Source organism: Sinocyclocheilus rhinocerous, unplaced genomic scaffold (genome assembly GCF_001515625.1).
Source record: "Sinocyclocheilus rhinocerous isolate Xijiao unplaced genomic scaffold, SAMN03320098_v1.1 scaffold225, whole genome shotgun sequence".
Taxonomy (NCBI): Eukaryota; Metazoa; Chordata; class Actinopteri; order Cypriniformes; family Cyprinidae; genus Sinocyclocheilus; species Sinocyclocheilus rhinocerous.
In genome coordinates, this window is record NW_015630532.1 from 816,476 (window position 1) to 835,277 (window position 18,802).

At 43.7% G+C, this 18,802-nt stretch overlaps 1 protein-coding gene across 3 annotated transcripts in view; it reads left to right on the top strand.

Moving 5' to 3' along the window:
* LOC107740430 (potassium voltage-gated channel subfamily C member 1-like) overlaps nucleotides 1–18,802 on the top strand; it is a 51,296-nt gene that overhangs the window by 25,904 nt on the left and 6,590 nt on the right. For 2 of the 3 annotated variants that reach the window (XM_016552868.1, XM_016552866.1), the window contains exons 2-3: nucleotides 6,685–7,615; nucleotides 16,098–16,283. In XM_016552868.1, the coding sequence (XP_016408354.1) occupies nucleotides 6,685–7,615; nucleotides 16,098–16,283 (1,117 nt within the window). Of the gene's footprint in view, nucleotides 1–6,684; nucleotides 7,616–16,097; nucleotides 16,284–16,917; nucleotides 17,151–18,802 lie in introns of those variants that run through there. The other variant, XM_016552867.1, reaches the window with a different exon arrangement.

Sequence of the window (18,802 nt, forward strand, 5' to 3'; positions counted from 1 at the left end):
AACCTCAGATGCTTCTGACTCCAAAGGAGGAGGTGGTGGGCGAGTTGCGACATATGATGGGAGCACAGACCACCTTGTCGGTTGATATACGCAACGGTCGCAGTGTTGTCCATACGGACCAGTACGTGTCTGTCTTGTAAGCACCCTCTGAGACGGTTCAAGGCAAGGTGCACTGCTAACAACTTGAGGCAATTGATATGCCATTGCAGTTGGGGCCCGTCCACACCCCCGAGACTGCTTGCCGTTGTACGTGGCACCTCAGCCGGTGGTGGAGGCATCCGTGTGCACCACAGCATGCCTCGAGACCTGGTCTAGGGGCACTCCTGCCCGAAGAAACATGAGGTCTGACCACAGTGTGAAGGTTTGGCGGCAGGCCGGTGTGACTTGGACCCGTTGAGTGCCACGCTGCCATGGCCACCTCGGGACTCGACCATGAAGCCAGTGCTGAAGCGGTCTCATATGAAGCAACCCCAGCGGCGTAACTGCCGCAGCAGCTGCCATATGCCCCAGGAGCCTCTGAAATTGTTTCAGTGGGACCGCTGTCCTACCTTTGAACAAATTCAAGCAACTCAACACCGACTGAGCAAGTTCCTCTGTGAGGCGTGCTGTCTGTTCAACCGAATCCAACTCCATACCGAGAAAAGAGATCGTCTGCCGCAGAAAGGGTCTGTGGCACGGAAGGATTGAGACATGAAAGTACGCGTCCTTCAGGTCGATTGCTGCAAACCAATCTCTGGGGGACGGATGCACCCGAAGATGCGTTTCTGTGTTAACATCTTGAACGGTAGCCTGTGAAGGGCCTGGTTCAAGACACACAGGTCCAAGATTGGTCGTAACCCACCGCCTTTCTTGGGTACAATGAAGTAGGGGCTGTATGCCCCTGAACTTGGGGGGACGCCGGGCGAACTGAATCGCGTAGCCGAGTCTGATGGTCCGAAGGAGCCAGCAAGACGGGCTGGACAGCGCCAGCCAGGCTTTCAGATACCGTACAAGTGGGACCAGCGGAACCACCGACGTACCCGCAGTGGGGCAGCGAGTTGGAATGCAGGGACCCGGCTCGGGCAGCACAGAGGAGGATGAGTGTGATCCGGCTCTGGACCGTCCACAACTCTCCGTGCCCTCTTGAGACCCAGAAATAGAGGAAATTGCTCTTTTGTTGAGTGTTTGGGTACCACCGACCGAGAGGTCAGTGGCGGGGTAAAACAAAACAAAAGATTCTCTGCCCGGCCCTCCTCCGGGGGAGGGAGTGGTGCGTTCACCTTCTCCCAAATCCCAAAGAGCAACTCCCTCCATCTCTGGGTCGCCCGAGACCTAAGTGGGGCTGAGACGGGCGGGGCGGATGCCCTGCGACTGGCTCCACGGCGCTGCTTAGTTGGAGGCTGCTGTGGCGCGGGAGCGGGGGACACCGCAGGGGGACGCCCTCAGTGACGAGCAGGCTGAGGTGCTGCGGCCGGGTGGAGGCAGCAGCTGCCCGCCGGGGCAGGATATGTCGAATCGCCTCAGTCTGCTTATGTGCAGCCGAGAACTGCTGGGTGAAGCTCTTGACTGCGTCGCCAAAGAGGCCGGTCTGGGACATAGGGGCATTAAGGAACCGAACTTTGTCGGCGACCCTCATATTGGCCAGACACAGCCAGAGATGGTGCTCCTGGACCACATGCGTGGGCATCGCATGACCCAGAGAAATCGCCATGACCTTCGTCGCTCGGAGCGCAAGGTCAGTTGCGGTTCGGAGTTCTTTCAGAACTTCTGGATTGTGACCACCCTCGTGCAGGTCCTTCAGTGCCTGAGCCTGGTGGACCTGCAGTAATGCCATGGCATGCAGGGTGGAGGCAGCCTCTCCACAAGCCGCATAAGCACCGCTGGTCAGACCAGATGAGTGCTTACAGGCCCGGGAGGGAAGGGCCAGTTTGCCCCGCCAGGTGGAAGCGGTACCAGGACACAACTGCAACGCTACCGACCGTTCCACCGGGGGGATCTCCGTATACCCCTTGGCTGCTCCACCATCGAGGGTGGTGAGGGAGGAGGAACTACTAGGCCGGGTTCTGGCAGTAAAAGGTGCCATCCACAACCTAGTGAGGTCCTCATGCACCTCCGGGAAGAATGGCACCGGAGTGGGGTGCTGAGAACCAGCGTGGGCCACCCAACTACTAGGCCGGTTTCTGGCAGTAAAAGGTGCCATCCACAACCTAGTGAGGTCCTCATGCACCTCCGGGAAGAATGGCACCGGAGTGGGGTGCTGAGAACCAGCGTGGGCCACCCTGAGAAACCAGTCATCCAACCTCGAGGGCTCGGGACGCGGTGGAGGTTTCCACTCGAGCCTTACCCTCTCGGCGGCCTGGGAAAGCATTGCCGTCATCTCTGGATCCGATTCAGGCCTTGCTACCGTCCCAGAAGGGCGGCAGCGCAGCCGAATCTTCCTCTCCAGAGAGCTCAGGCTCGCCCTCCGATGCAGCGATCGACATCCGATCGTCGGGAGGAGCCCCAAAGGATAGGGCTGGTACGCCCTTTGTAGAGGAAGGGTCGACACAAAGTACGCGTCCTTTAGGTCGACCGCTGCAAACCAATCTCGGGGACGGATGCACCCGAAGATGCGCTCCTGCGTCAACATCTTGAACGGTAACCGGCGAAGGGCCCGGTTCAAGACACGCAGGTCCAAGATTGGTCGTAACCCACCGCCTTTCTTGGGTACAATGAAGTAGGAGCTGTAAAACCCCGTCTTCATATCGGCTGGAGGGACCGGCTCTATCGCATCCTTCGCCAGTAGGACTGCGATCTCTGCACGCAAGACAGGGGCATCTGCTGCTTTCACTGACGTAAAGTGGACGCCCCTGAACCTGGGAGGCGCCGGGCGAACTGAATCGCATAGCCGAGCCTGACGGTTCGACGGAGCCATCGAGACGGGCTGGGTAGCTCTAGCCAGGCTCTCAGACACCGCGCAAGTGGCATCAACGGAACTACAGGCGTACCCGCAGTGGGGCAGCGCGGAAGAACGCAGGGACCCGGCCCGGGCGTCTCTTTGCCGGTCCGAGGCGGGGTCTGGGTGTGTGTAACACTGACCTGCGTTTGAGCAGAGGGTGCGTGGGTAGTCCGTTGGTTCGTCCTCCCGATCCGCCCACTGCTGCTCACTGGCGAGAGAGGAGGGTGAGTGTGATACGCACTGGATCGTCCACAACCCCCCGTCCCCTCTGGGGACCCAGAAATAGAGGAATTGCTCTTTGTCGAGTATTTGGGTACCACCGACCGAGAGGTCAGTGGCAGAAAAAGATGAAAAGATTCTCCGCCCGGCCCTCCTCCGGGGGAGGGAGTGGTGTGCTTACCATCTCCTGAAGAGCAGGTCCCTCCACCTCTGGGTTGCCCGTCTCAGGGCCTCTGCTCTTTCGCTTGCCACCAGGTTTGGCGGGGGCCTGGACGGGCGGGGCGGCTGCTCTGCGACCGGCTCCATGGCGCAGCTTTGCTGGAGGCCGCAGGAGCGGGGCGGTGGCAGGGGGGCCGCCCTCGGCGACGGCAGCAGCTGCACGCCGGGGCAGGATGTACCTGATGGCCTCAGTCTGCTTTGGTCAGCGGAGAACTGCTGGGCAAGTTCTCCACCGTGTCGCCGAAAAGGCCGGCCTGGGACACGGGGGCGTTCAAGAATCGTGTCTTGTCTGTCTCGCGCATGTCAGCCAGTCACAGCCAGAAATGGCGCTCCTGGACCACCATAGTGGACATCGCACGACCCAGAGACCGCGCCGTAACCTTCGTCGCTCGTGGCGCGAGGTCCGCCGCGGTGCGGAGTTCTCTGCGAACTTCCGGGTCGTGACCACCCTCGTGCAAGTCCCTCAGTGCCTTGGCCTGGTGCACTTGCAATTACGCCGTAGCGTGTAAGGCGGAGGCAGCTTCTCCACAGGTCGTATAAGCATCGCTGGGACCTACAGACCCGGGAGGGGGCTGCCCCACCATCGAGGGTGGTGAGGGAGGAGGAACCAGCAGATCGGCTTCCGGCAGTAAAAAGGTGCCGTTCACGACCTGTTGAGCTCCTCATGCACCTCCGGGAAGAAAGGCACTGGGGTGGGGCCCTGAGAACCAGCACGGGCCACCCCGAGAAACCAATCGTCCAACCTTGAGGGTTCGGGACGCGGTGGAAGATTCCACTCGAGCCCGACTCTCTCGGCGGCCCGGGAAAGCATAGCCATTATTTCTGGATCCGATTCAGGCATTGCTACAGTCCCGGAGGAGAGCAGCGCAGCTGAATCCTCCTCTCCAGAAAGCTCTGGCTCACCCTCCGATGCTGCAATCGACATCCGATCGTCGGGGGGAGCCTCGGAAGAAACAGGTGGTACCCCCCGGGAGGATCCAGCCTGCTCTTTCGAGGGCTCCACTGGCTTCGAAGTGCCGGCTGGCTGGGGCATCCCCTTCCTTGTTGGAGGGGAATTCCTCACCGTGACCGTGAGACCAGTCCGCCCACTGCCAGAAAAAGGGTATCCCCGGCTGCCACCAGAGGGAACCCCAGATCTAGGCAGTGGCACGGGCACTCCGCCCCCTTGCAGGTAACGGAGTCTGGTCCGCAACTCCGAGATGGTCATACCCCCGCAATGGGAGCATGAGTCATCCACGAAAGCCGCCTCAGCGTGCTTCACGCCCAGGCACGAGAGGCAGCGATCGTGACCATCACCCGGCGCCAGGTAACGACCGCATCCAGAAACGCACGGGTGAAATGCCATCTTTAAAAAGACGTTCACCCGAGCCTGTAGTTTGCACCCACTCAACGAAGGTCGACCAACCCGCTGTCGCACCGTAACACCCGCACAAAGAAGCTCCTTTGAGAGCGCTGACTCGTTCGACACACACAAAGGCTTGGCAGGAGCAGAATGATAACACAGCTCGGCTCCGAAGCGAAAAGCTGATTATGCGCTGCACGGCTGCCTACTTATACTCACGCTGTGATCAGCGGCAGCTGGATGCAATAATCGCATGCCAATGTGCATTGGCTTTACACTCGAAGTGGATTGGTCTCTCTGGCGATATTCCCAATTTGTCGGTCACTGACGTGATGTCGAGAGTGACCTACTGAAAGGGAACCAGAGTCTCTAGCTAAGGAGAAAAATCTAAGCACAGTGTTTTATGTTGTTGAGATCTCTTCTAAAGCTTTAAAGGAGACAAATGTGAGACCACCAGAGTCTTTAGACTAGGAGAAATATCTGAGCACAGTGTGTGAGTTTTTTTAGATCTCTTCTAAAACTTTAAAGGAGACAAATGTGAGACCACCAGATTCTTTAGACTAGGAGAAATATCTGAGCACAGTGTGTGATGTTGTTGAGATCTCTTCTAAAACTTTAAAAGAGACAAATATGAGACCACCAGAGTCTTTAGACTAGTAGAAATGTCTGAGCACAGTTTGTGATGTTGTTGAGATCTCTTTTAAAGCTTTAAAGAGACCATTGTGAGAGTGTTAGTTTTTGTCTCAGGAGACAAGTTTGAAAGGCAGGAGACTCAAGCAAAAATCTCAATTCGATCTTAAAGTAACCTCATTTCTGTCTAGGACAAATATTTGAGATGTTAAAGAGATCTCACTTTTGACTTTTCTTGTCTATGGGAAGGACTATGAGACTAGGGTGTAAAAGATTAAATAAAACAGAAAAACATAAATTTTTGTGGCATTTTGCTATTTTCATTGCAATGTATATCATCAAACTCCAAAGAGAACGAGTGAGTAAACAAGTCAGAGGATGTGCAAGAAAAAAAGTGATCCAGATCCCATGAGCTGCAGGCAGAGTTGTTTATGTTGTTTATGGTTTAAAACAGGGGTGTCAAACTCAGTTCCTGGAGGGCCGCAGCCCTGCAGAGTTTTGTTCCAACCCTGCTCCAACACACATACCATGACGTTTTCAAATAAGCCTGAAGGACTGGATAAGTTGGATCAAGTGTGTTTAATTAGGGTTGAGTCTGAACTCTGCAGGGCTGTGGCCCTCCAGGAACTGAGTTTGACATCCCTGCTTTAAAACATCTTTGAGAGCCCTTAGCTCCTGAAATCACCGCTTATATCATTCTAGCTTAGTTTTATCATCACTGGTTTTGTTTAGATTGTTTCTGACTGGTATATGGAAAATCAGTGTTGGAGTGTGTACTTTTTGTGGTTAACCTTACTGACAATTAACACACAGACTAGGTCCTAAATGCCATTAAACATGAAACATTCTAAATAAATGCACCTTTGATTATAAGGTGATCTGTATATGAACAGAAATTGACAATGATATCAAAACCACTATAGAAGCGCTGCTCTGTTGGGTATGAGTTGTTTATTCAGTTGCTATTCTATTAGTTTTTAATTAGCTTGTGTTTGAGAGTGTGTTTTTTCAATACTGTTTGTTTGCCTGTAACTTTATTCTGTATTTGTTCAGATTGCTACACACAGTGGATTCTTCCAGATGGCAGAATGAGCTTTTTTTTAGTAGTCTTTTGATATTTAATTACACTATTGTTTAAAAATTTGGGGTCGGCCAGTAAAAAAAAATAAAAAAATTAATACTTTATTCTGCAAGGATGCATAAAATCAAGCAAAAGTTACAGTAAAGAAAAGTATAATGCTACAAAAGATGTCTGTTTAAGCCTGTCTTTTTGGGAGAGATGCAAACAAAAGGCTTTTTAAATTAACATTGTGTTTTTCCCTTCTCATTTGTTTTCCCTGTTCTCTCTTTCCTTCAGTGGGTGGCATTTGCCTCGCTGTTCTTCATACTGGTTTCCATAACCACATTCTGCCTGGAGACACATGAGGCCTTCAACCCCATCATTAACCGCACATATATTAACCCTGAAGACAACAGCTCCAGGTTTCACTTGGAGACAGAGACGGTGGTCTACCTAACCTACATCGAGGGAGTGTGTGTGGTGTGGTTCACCTTTGAGTTCCTCATGCGTGTCACCTTCTGTCCAGACAAAAAGAAATTCATCAAAAACACCCTAAACATCATAGACTTTGTGGCCATCCTGCCATTTTACCTGGAGGTGGGCCTGAGCGGCCTGTCTTCTTCTGAAGCAAAGGACGTTCTGGGTTTCCTCAGAGTGGTGAGATTCGTTCGGATCCTCCGAATCTTCAAGCTGACGCGACACTTTGTGGGCCTGCGCGTACTGGGACACACTCTCCGCGCCAGCACCAATGAGTTCCTCCTGCTCATCATCTTTCTGGCGCTCGGAGTGCTCATCTTCGCCACCATGATCTACTACGCTGAGCGAATCGGTGCCAATCCCAATGACCCACGTGCCAGCGAGCACACCCATTTCAAAAACATCCCCATTGGCTTCTGGTGGGCTGTTGTGACTATGACCACACTGGGCTATGGAGACATGTATCCTCAGACTTGGTCAGGCATGTTGGTGGGCGCACTGTGTGCTCTGGCGGGTGTGTTAACCATCGCCATGCCTGTGCCTGTCATCGTCAATAACTTTGGGATGTACTACTCTCTAGCCATGGCTAAGCAGAAGCTACCAAAGAAAAAGAACAAGCATATTCCCCGTGCGCCCCAGCCGGGCTCACCTAATTACTGTAAGTCTGCCATGAACTCGCCCCACCACAGCCCACAAAGTGACCACTGCGCTCTTGCTGCCCAGGAGGAGATTTTAGACATGAACAGAGCAGGTAGGAGGCTTGTTTAAGTAATGCCCTTCTGAATTAATGTCATAGAATCAGAAATTAGATTTAACTCACCTTTTCTTCCCTTCCACCTCACAGTCTTTCTAGATCTGCCTGAAATCACACATGTCACCTGTTTTCAAAATCCCTCATTTGGGAATTGTTCAAAAGCAGCTCTACCATCTGGAGACATTATAAAATCTCATCGCACTGCATTCTTAACAAAGATGCGCGTAGAAACAAACACACGTCCTCACCATGGTTGCATAACGACTAATACCCCATGCAACATTTTGCATATCTATATGTTTTTCCATCAGACTCCTGTGAGGATAAATTATATCCACCCAGACAAACAGGAGCACACTCATTCAACAGCTTGCTTTTGTATTTGTCTATCAGCTCGGCTTAATTACATTCTACTTATATATCAATAAACAACAGTTTTTTATTTGCTTTTGTGACCTTAATTTCCATAAAAGCTTGCCCAGACAGTGACTCTTGCTGTGAACAAACATTTTTTTTTATATAATGTTTATATTTTTATGCAGTTAATGTGTATATTTGAGTTTGTAGCTTACTTTATATATTTTAGAGGAGAGCAGAATGTGGAATGTTTTTTAATTTATTTTATTTTTATTTTTTGGTAATATAACTTTTTAGAAAATAACTAGATTTAAACAGTACTTTTTAATCCAATTAATCAAATATAAAAATAATTATTAGTTGTAGTCCTAAAGTAAAAATTTCAACCTCCTGAGAAAATGATGGCCACAAAAAAAGCAAAAAGAGTTTGATTTTGTGCAACATTATGTACATAGAAAAGGTGTAAAATATAAACGTTACATTTTAGGAAAAAAAGTTTGTCCACAGTTTTAAACACACCCATGCATTTAGGGTGTTGCATGAGCTCCCTTACCAAAAAGTAGTATACTTCAAGTTTATTTTAGTAAGTATACTTAAGTAAAGTTCAAGTATATTTTTAAGTATACTTTATGTAGTAAGTATACAAATATCAGTGTACTAGTAGTATACTTGTAAGTGTACTATTTCAATACTCCTTGGGACTAAATTGGCCCACTTTCTAATATATAAAAGTATACTTTTAAGTATAACAGTAGTAAACTTTAAGTACACAACTAGTTTACAACATATTATTACCTCTTTATTGGTCTACATTTTATTCCATAATGTTACATAGTTTTGATGCTGTTTTATGTCTGATGATCGTGTTAGATTACATGTGGAAGCATCTGTTGTTTCGGTTTCTTCTTCACTTGTGTTTTTTGGAAATTCTGTACAGAAGATGTGTACTAGCGCCCTCTACAGTATAACAATGAAAACACGGGTTCTAGGAGCACAATTATAGCTAAAATATATTTAGACTTTTTCTAAGTATAAGTCAAGTATACTTAAATGTCATTTTAAGTATATTTCTGAGAAGTGCATAAAGCCCATTTCTGAGAAGTACATAAAAAGTAGACTAAAAGTATACTTTCCTATTTTTAGTTTAAAAGAAGTATACTAATAGCACACTTGAATAAACTTCTTTTTCGTAAGGGCTTCTGATTTACTTGAGAGGGCAATCAGAACGACCAGCTAAAATCTGAGGTGTACTGCATTGGTTAGTATTTGTTGTAGCTGCAGAAGTGTCGTGTAGTAAACAGCTGTGATTTTGGAACTACTACTATGTTGTGAACCATACACTCATAATCAATATTGATAATTTCTCATGTTGGTTTGAGTTCAGTTTTATGGTCAAATTAAAAAGTGAAAAAGCAGTGAATTTGTGTCAGCCACACACACTCACATGTGGATGTGACACAGTAAGAGGGCCTGACCAGTATAAATAAGATATTTCAACCACTCCACTCGGTCCTCAGTATTCTTAACACAAATAAGTGGTGGTGAGTGCCTTCATTTGGAGCACTCATTTAGAGACTGGCTGTAAAAGAGAAGTGAGGAGATGGGCTTGTTGGCTGTGTCTGATCAGACTGGGTAAAGAATTTCTCATTAATGTGTGAGAGTAACTGTGAGTGACTCCTTCATAAGTCTGACTGGAGGGATTCCCCCACTTTTAAATGCTATAATAATAAATTTAATCAAGCTTTTTGATGTCAAGAACCACCAAATATTATGAACCGTTTGTGATGATGACACTCTGAAATATAAAGCTAAAGGTGGAAAAGAAAAACTCCATTGAAAGGTATAGCAAAAGTAAAAAAAACACTTGAAGCAATGTCTCAAAAAAAACAACAAAAAAACACAATATATCTCCCCCATCAACAGAAATAAATATATGTGATATTTGAAACTTTTTTTTGTATCATGTAATAATATTAAAATAAGTAAAAAAAAAACAACAAAAAAGTTACAATTATTGCCTTGCTTATAATTACATTTAATTTAGTTAACAGTTAACAAAAAACAAAAAACAAAAAACAAAATAAAAATTAAGAGTTTGGGGTAAGTACGATTTATGTTTGAAAGAAAATAATACCTTGTTCAGCAATGAATCAAAAGTGACAGTAAAGACATTTGTAATGTTACAAAAGATTCATTAATATTCAAAACATTAGACAATCTTACTAACATCAAAGTTTTGAACAGTAGAGTAGATGTTGTTAAAAAAAATAAATCAAATCTTTCTTCAATTTTTGGTGGACCCCCATTTGAAAATCCCTATATTAATCCAGTGTGAGTAGATGGCCAAACGGTGCTATCCATTGATCATAGGACTCAGGATCATTCCATTGTTGTGAGAGTTTGTGACAAACACTAAACTTTGAGAACTCACTCAATGAATAATGATAGAGTATTAGAGACAACCTTAAGTATGTCGGCTATTTATACAAGTTAGAAAAGGAGAGTCATATCTACAGTGTTTACTTGTGTGATCATTCTGTCCAGTTAAAAACAAAGCTTTGTTATGAAGTGAAAGGATGGGTAATACCTTCTGTTTTCACACAATCTCTTTATTATTTCATTCTCTGTGTTTTTACACTGCACTAGAGCCTGTTGCTATGGCAACAGTGTCCAAGCAACTGCACAATAGGAATCGCACTCTGCAATGAGCTGCAGTCATTCACTCGCCTTGCACGACTCCTGTGCTATTCACACGGTACAGCAAACACACACCTCGCACACACAATTAGATGGTCTGAGGATGAATGCAGTATAAATCAATACGTGACCTACTGTTAATTACTGCTCAGGTTTTTAGGGGATAAAATGTCTCTGGATGTTTTAGTGGTTCATCTGATTCATCTGTAATGTTTAGATGAGACAAACAGAGACACATAATTGATAATGAATTCAGTTAAATGTTGGATTCATTACCAGTTGGATTGAAAATATAAAATAATAAACTATACCAAAAAAACAAACAAATAGATATTCTTCCTGTCCTTTCTTCTCTCTCCCTCTCTGTTCAGCGCAGCCTTTCTAAATCTCTCTTGTAAATGAGTTTACAGATGGCACAAAGGCCTTGATTATCAGCTCCATCCATTTGACTTTGGGCAGAGAACCGTAAGAATCACCAGCACATAGAGCGAAAGCATCTGTTGAATTGGCCACGGTCGCAGAGAAACATAGCAAACACTCTCACTGCAGCTCTGTGACACACACACACACACACACACACACAGTCACTGTTTGAGATGAGTCAACTCTCTGTCCTCTATAGACAGTGCCTGTATCCGTCCCTGTCGTATAGTAATTTCTAATTCTGAGGTCTCCTGAGAAATATGAGTTGTGTAATTATCATTATGCTTTTGGCCCTGTTTTTATTCAAAACGGTCCACTCACACTTAACACATCCAACATAATTGTGTTTTATGAGCTGCTCTTGCTCTCACTGTAAATTGTGGCATTCAGAGATATGACAATATTTATATTTTGTGTTATGTATCATTAACATATAGGTTGGTTTTGATATATTTTACAGCATATAACACCCCTATCAGGAGTTGTTAGGAATAGTTGCTATTAATTGAATTTAGTCACAGCAGGAAAACAAAATTTTAGGCACATTCAGTCCATTATTTTAATACATTTTTAAACAGTTCTCTTCCAATGTCTGTGTGTATTTTCAGCTTCATTGTGTATTCAGATCTGTCCCACAACGAACACAACAAATACAAAATTAGCACAAAACAATGGAAACAAGCCACAACACAACATAAACAAGCCACAACACAACAAAATTAGCAGAACACAACAGAAACAGGTCACAACACAATGAAATTAGCACAACGCAATGGAAACAATCCGCAACAACGAAATTAGCACAACACAACGGAAACAAGCCGTGACTCACAACACAACGGGAACAAGTCACAACACAATGAAATTAGCACAACACAATGCAAACAAGCTGCAATGAAATTAGCACAACACAGCAGAACCTACTAATAGCACACTTGAATAAACTTCTTTTTCATAAGGGAAGCCACAACGGAACACAATGGAAACAAGCTGCAACAAAACAAAATTAGCACAACACAACAGAAACAAGCCGCATCACAGCGAAATTAGCACAACATAACAGAGCTGCAACACAACGAAATTAGCAAAACTCAACTAAATTAGTCTTATGCGTTGTGTTGTGGCAATTTCGTTGTGTTGTGCACTACTGGTCCACCGCAATATATATATATATATATACAGTTAAGATTAATATAATTTTATATTACACCATGTCTTCATGAGCATAATTGAAAGTTGTTGTTTTTTTAAGTTGTCCATAAGACCTTCAATTGTCCTCAGTTTGAAAAGATGGATCTCATTTGGAGTTTGAGAGGATGATGACGGAACATTCATTTTTGGGTCCTTTAAGACACATAGCTGAATTCAGGTTATTCAGTGGCCACAAACCCAGAAAAGTTTTGGAAGTTAGAAGTGAGAACGTCTCACGCCTGTAAACCAGAAATATGGATGCCAAACTGCGTACTGAGACAACTAGTATTTCAAGTTGGTCCTGCACACGCTACACAGATTTATGTGCCTGTCACTACATGACTTTTTCAAAGGTGAATTTGGTTGTAGAATGTAGTTGGAATGCCCACTAATCCATAAACAACTGTACAGTACAACATAAAACGAGTACTGACAACCATATTTGCATTAGTATGTGGCCAGTCTCTGAACTGGTGCTTGAGGTTGTTTATCACTTCCTGCTGTTATTCATATCATAGGGCTGAGAGCTGAGGAGAGGACAAATGAGGAGAGTGCTGAAAGTGAGGGGGATGATGAAGAGAAAGAGAGATTTGAGGGTGTTCAGGGCAGAAATAGCAGTGAGGAAGTAGGGCAGGTGCAGCAGGGCCCCAGCAGATCTGTCCTTCACTGCAGACTCTACACTGGGGCTCTACCTCTCATATGTAAATAATAATTACTGTCTGTGTACTTAGAGTGAGTAGGTTCTCATTCATACAGAATTAGAGCTGGATATTCCTGCTTGAGGAAATAACATACAGCACTTGTAGTCTACAGCTAGAAGTCTCTGGATTTTTCTTTCAGCAGAAAAAAAGATACACTCTAAAATATACATTATTATTTATATTATTCATTTACCATGTTTTAGCACGCATACACACTTTGAGAAGAGACTGTATTGAATTGAGGATCATTATTAGATGAAGAGGATGAATTGAATGAACCTTTCTACACTAACCAGCTGAAAAAGCCTTTGAGATTTTAGTTATTACATTAAATGGTACTACATTTGGTAGCATTTTACCGTTATATTCCCATACATTTCACACATTTTTTTTCACCATTTATGAATTATCCATGTGCCGAACTAGACAGACATCTCAAATGTGACTGCGACAGGTGGCAAAACCATACAGAATCGTAATCAGCATTCATATATGATTTCTTAAACATGTCAATATCAAAGAGATTCCTTAAAAAAGACTAACTGTAGAAACATAAAATATCAACTGATACTTCTGATCTTTTTCCTTTCTACGTAAAAATGTATAGCGAATTAGTAAACTTAACACTGATTTGAAATATGCCATCATTGTTGATGAAACTTTTCAAATCAACCACCTTAGCTGTAAATGCCATTTGACCCCTAATGTAATGAAATATTTTAGACTTAAATACTGCTCAAATTAGTTTTGTCAGAACACAACAACAGTTGAGTAATTTTTAATTGGCAGCGCTAGAGAAAGGCTTTTTTGCCTGCAGTGTAAAAGAGAAACAGAAACAACGGTAGAGAGTGAGAGGAATGCCTGTTTATCTAACTATTCATAAAGATGAGTCATCTCGTCCTTCCTCCCATCTCGTCCTATCCAGACTCTCCATCACAGAGGCTTGCATCACTTCACAACTTTTCCTGTGTGTGTGTGTTTAAGTATCAGTGTGTTGTTAGCTGTAAACTGTAAATGAGCACACACCACGAACCATAAATAAACACACAAATCCACTCAAATACCAATACATGTTTCTGCTTTAGAAATATTATTTTTCTCTATTCACAGTTGCACTTGCCATAGTAGACTGGACAAATAATAAGACATGACCTGAATCATGTTTAGCCTTATGTTTTATTTTCTGGAAGAACATGACCTGAGGGAATTCAAATGTAGTTCACCCAAAAAATTTAAATTTTGTCATCATTTACTCATGTCATTCCAAACCTGTATGATTTTCTTGCTTCAGTTATTTAAAAAAATATCCTGGCCGCTCTTTTCAGTGTAAACTGTGGCTGTATGATAAAGTATCGTGGTTCATATGACTTGTGCTCTATATTTTAAGTCTTTTGTGTGAGGAACACTTCATTCATCAGGATTCAGGAACTATGATGCCCAATTCTTAAACAAATTGTTCTTTTGAACCTTTCCAGTGAACGAGTTGATCCAGTTTCAGTTTGTTCAGCACAAAACTTTTTTGTTGTTTTGCTAGACTTAAAATATAATGCACAAGTTGTATGGACTACTATACCGATGTCTTTCAAATACTTTTACTATGCCTTTCAAAGCTTTAGCTCCATTCCCCATTCACTGTAATTACATGTAAAACTGTTTTCCACAGTAAGTTACACAGATTTGGAAGAACATGAGGGTGTGTAAATGATGACAGAATTTTCACTTTGTTTTGGGTGAACTATCCCTTAATGAAGGTATATTTTGTAGAGTCCCAATGTTAATATAAACCGTAGTGTATATGTGTCTACAGGGTGTGCATGTTGTACTATCTATCAACAGACCATAATGAAATGTAGCCACTGTAATATTACCAACAGGACTCATGTCCCATTTGAATAACCACAAAGTTAAAGCCTGCCGTAGTTGCTGATAGATGCTCTTTTGTTGACAGTAATACGTTAGCAATAAGAGCGTGCTTGAATCAGTGTTGGCGATACAATGGAAAATCCAGGTGGGAGATATGATAGTTCCCAGAGCTTTTTCCCCTGAGGAGCTCTGGCAGCGCTCTCCCTTCTCACAGGTCTGATCGATGAGGTGGAAATCGAGTGAGCAGAAGCTTCTGGCAGCCAGAGAGCTCACAAGTGAACAGGCTGGTTGCCATGAGCTGTTTCTATATATTACGCCGTGGCTAGGAGCTATAATTCAATGCTCCTCCCTCTTTCTTTGGAGCAAAACCAGAGCTGCACCCTACTGTTTGGTCAAATGAAGTGCTGAAAACAGAAGAGGTTTAGGTTTTTGCAGTACTAGGAGGTTTTTTACGTTAACCAATGCATAACTAAATTTATTCTCATACAATTCATATGTGGGTAAAAATGTGGGATGCAATTATATTATATTATTTACATTTCTGCATTTTGCAGCTATTTTGATCAAATACAAAACAAAATGACTTAAATTGCGTCTAAGCTATATCAGTTTAATTTGGGAAATGAACCATGACATGTTGCTAGCACCATGATCACAAGATGCAAATAATAATTTGGAAAATTTTAATGTAATTTGGTTGATAATTTAGATTAGGTATAACAGATGGAAAATGATGGGAAAAAACATTCTGCAAATGGAAACTAGGAATATTTAATAAAAACTATTTTTAGTATTTCTATATACATACTGTGCATAAATTGCATATTAAATATGAAGATGATCAAATACAACTTTAATTCTTTGGTTTTTATTTATTTATTCATGCATCCATCCATCCTAACCAGTGAAAATTTCATTCATTTTTAACATTTTGACATTTTAAATTTTTGGAGAGTAGTTTCCCAGAAAGGTTTAGGCAGCATAGTTAAAATATGACCAGAACTACTAATAAAATACTGTGACCAGAATAACATGTTAATATTAATTTTGCTGTTGAATGAGTATGCTCGCAACCCAAAAAATGAATGTATGCATACATAACATGCATTTACATCCATGTCACTAGAAGGGCTTCCCTTTACGTTCTCTTGCCTCATCTCTCTGTCCTGCACAAGCCCTCTCTTTCATCAGTCTTGGTGTTTCACCATGGCTACATGTTCTTATTACATGTGCTTGTGTGTTTGAAGATCCCAAAGTGAATGGTGAGGCAGCTAAAGCAGCGCTGGCCAATGAAGATTGTCCCCACATAGACCAAGCCATTTCCCCTGAGGACGGCCAGATCTTTAACCCAAGCGAGCCACGGGGAGACACTCCGTGTTTTCTGCTAAACGTCGGCAGACGATCCACAAACACGGGCACCCGAGTGAGGAAGGGTATGTAACTGCTGTGTGAGGCTATTGCCTGACACACACAAACACACACACACATGCACAGATGTAAATATCAGGTGCACTACACAGTAAATAAAGACAGTCCAAACATACAGACAAGCAGAGCGCGCCCACAACAGACAGTTTATAATAATGCAGTTTAATAACTGCAGTTAAAGACCAAATTTGTACTTAAATGTCTAGCTCAGCCATCTCAGATTTTAGTCAGATGGGCTCAAAAACGGCATCCTTTGTTGAAATTTTGACTTCCATTAGTTCTTTTATTATCTTTCAAACACTACCGTCAGCATTTTTCATATGTAATGAAAAGACCCTTCCCTGCACGCTCAGATCCTTCCACAAGTCACATTTCTCCAACCCTCTTCTCTTTTAACATATTGTAAATAAATTTTTTCCACACCACGCTGCATTACATCAAACTCATATTAACACACATACAGCTGCCTCCTGGGGCCAACCTTAATCTTCCCTTTTTTTCTGTTTTTCTTTGTTGTTTGTTTGTTTTTTTACTTGTTTCTTCCACCACTGTACATGCCTGTGGTCTGTCTCTATGTTTGTACCTCCTTCCATCTCTCCCTCTCTCCCGTCTTCCTTATGCTACCCGATTGGCTCATAGCTGGAATTTTCTCAGGGAGGTCAGGGGCAGAGCCGGCCGGCCTGACGCATGGCACACAGGGTTACCCTCTGCTGCAGCTAAGCTGGGCGCACAGCCCAGAAGACGGCCATGCCAGGGTCACCACCTGAGATCCATGCCTGTTTCGCTGTCATACGCTCAAACCGCTCACAGCAGCCTTAGATAAATAAAAAGCCCCTACACGCTATGTAGCTTTACGGTGAGCGTGATTTCACCAAGTACAACATGTTCCTGGATCAACATCCTTGTTGATCCTGGAACATCATTCCAATCAACCAATCAGAATTGAGAGATAACTTTTCAGGAAATGTCAGTTTTAGGCTTACGATCAGGGTTAGGTGCTTCTACACCCTTGTTAATCAGCTATCATTTCACACTGTTTTTAGGAATAAATTATGGGTAGGGTTAGGTTTAGGGGTAGGGATTGGGTTAAATCTGTATTTTTGGACAGTAATGTTGATCCAGGATCAACAAAAGATGTTGATCCAGGAACATGTCTTACTTGGCAAAATCACGGCGATCGTAGCTTTACAGGCTGTCAATTAACGTCAGCAAATGTAGTGTTATAAAAACAAACACACGTTCATGTTATATCACACCTGTTCTAGTTTGACCCATGACCCCTCCGGTATGAATAGACTAAAGATGACCTTTCCACAATAATTACACCACTGACAGCGATGACATAAACTGACCGTTTCTGATCACATTCAAAAGAATATCCTGCTATCATCCACCAATTTGTCATGTGATAATTTTCTAACCAATAGCACTGTCTGTCTGTGTCTTATGACATGTTGCTCTGTGTGAGCATGCTCTGTTTGACTTCAGATCTTACCCATAGCCAAAAGCACCACAAGATGGTCAACATCATCACCAAGCAGAACTACACACACTGTTCCCAACAAACATGTGTTTTTGTCTTTGTGTGTTCTACTGTATGTGTATGTGTAATTTTATGAGTGTTTTGAGATGTGTGTGTGTGTGTGTGTGTGTGTGCATGCATGCAGTGCTTCAGAGTGCACTGTTATTTTTTCTGTAGCATTATGTTGTGCATGTGTTGGGGCAGTCCTGCGGCCTTGCTGCACAATCTGTCCTGATGCCTGTATGGTATTGGATGAGAAAGTGAAGACTTGGTTTTGCACAAAGGCAAAGAATATGATGGTGTAGATATGCCACTGACATATGTGACACGCTCTTTCATTTCGAGTCGAAAGTCCCAATAAACCATTAGTGGAGAAATGTGATAACCAAAAAAAAAAAAAACCACCTTTTAGGTTTTCTGTTTTAGAAATAATAAAACAGTCTCTGCTTTCAAATTATATCAGTTTTATTATGAAATTCAACAATTTTCCCCTGCCTCAGTTCAAACAGCAGCATAAATGCATGTGAACTGATCTTCTCTTAATTTTTAATAGTGAACATGAATGAACATTAGAGGGTATGTTGATGCAGTAATTGTCCCTTAAGTAATTGTCCAATAAATTTTTAAACCATGGAAAGGCATCAATGAAATGGCTTGTTTCACTTAAAGGGGTCATCGGATGCAAAATTCACTTTTGCTGTTGTTTGAACATAAATGTGTGTTGGAAGTGTGTGTACACATCCACCCTATAATGCTAAAAATCCACCCAGTGTTTTTTTTATTTAAATCCCTATTTTAAAATCCTCTTTCTCAAACCAGGCTGTTCTGAGATTCCTGTCAGAATGACGTAGTTCTGCACAGGACCCTCCCATGGTATTGATTGACAAGGCCGTCTTACCTTAGACCCGCCCTGAGTGAGCTGTCATCAGTCCGCCATTGTGTCGACTCCAGTGCGGGGGAAGACAAGAATGTCTCCGATTAAGCGATTGAGGTGTTCTGTTG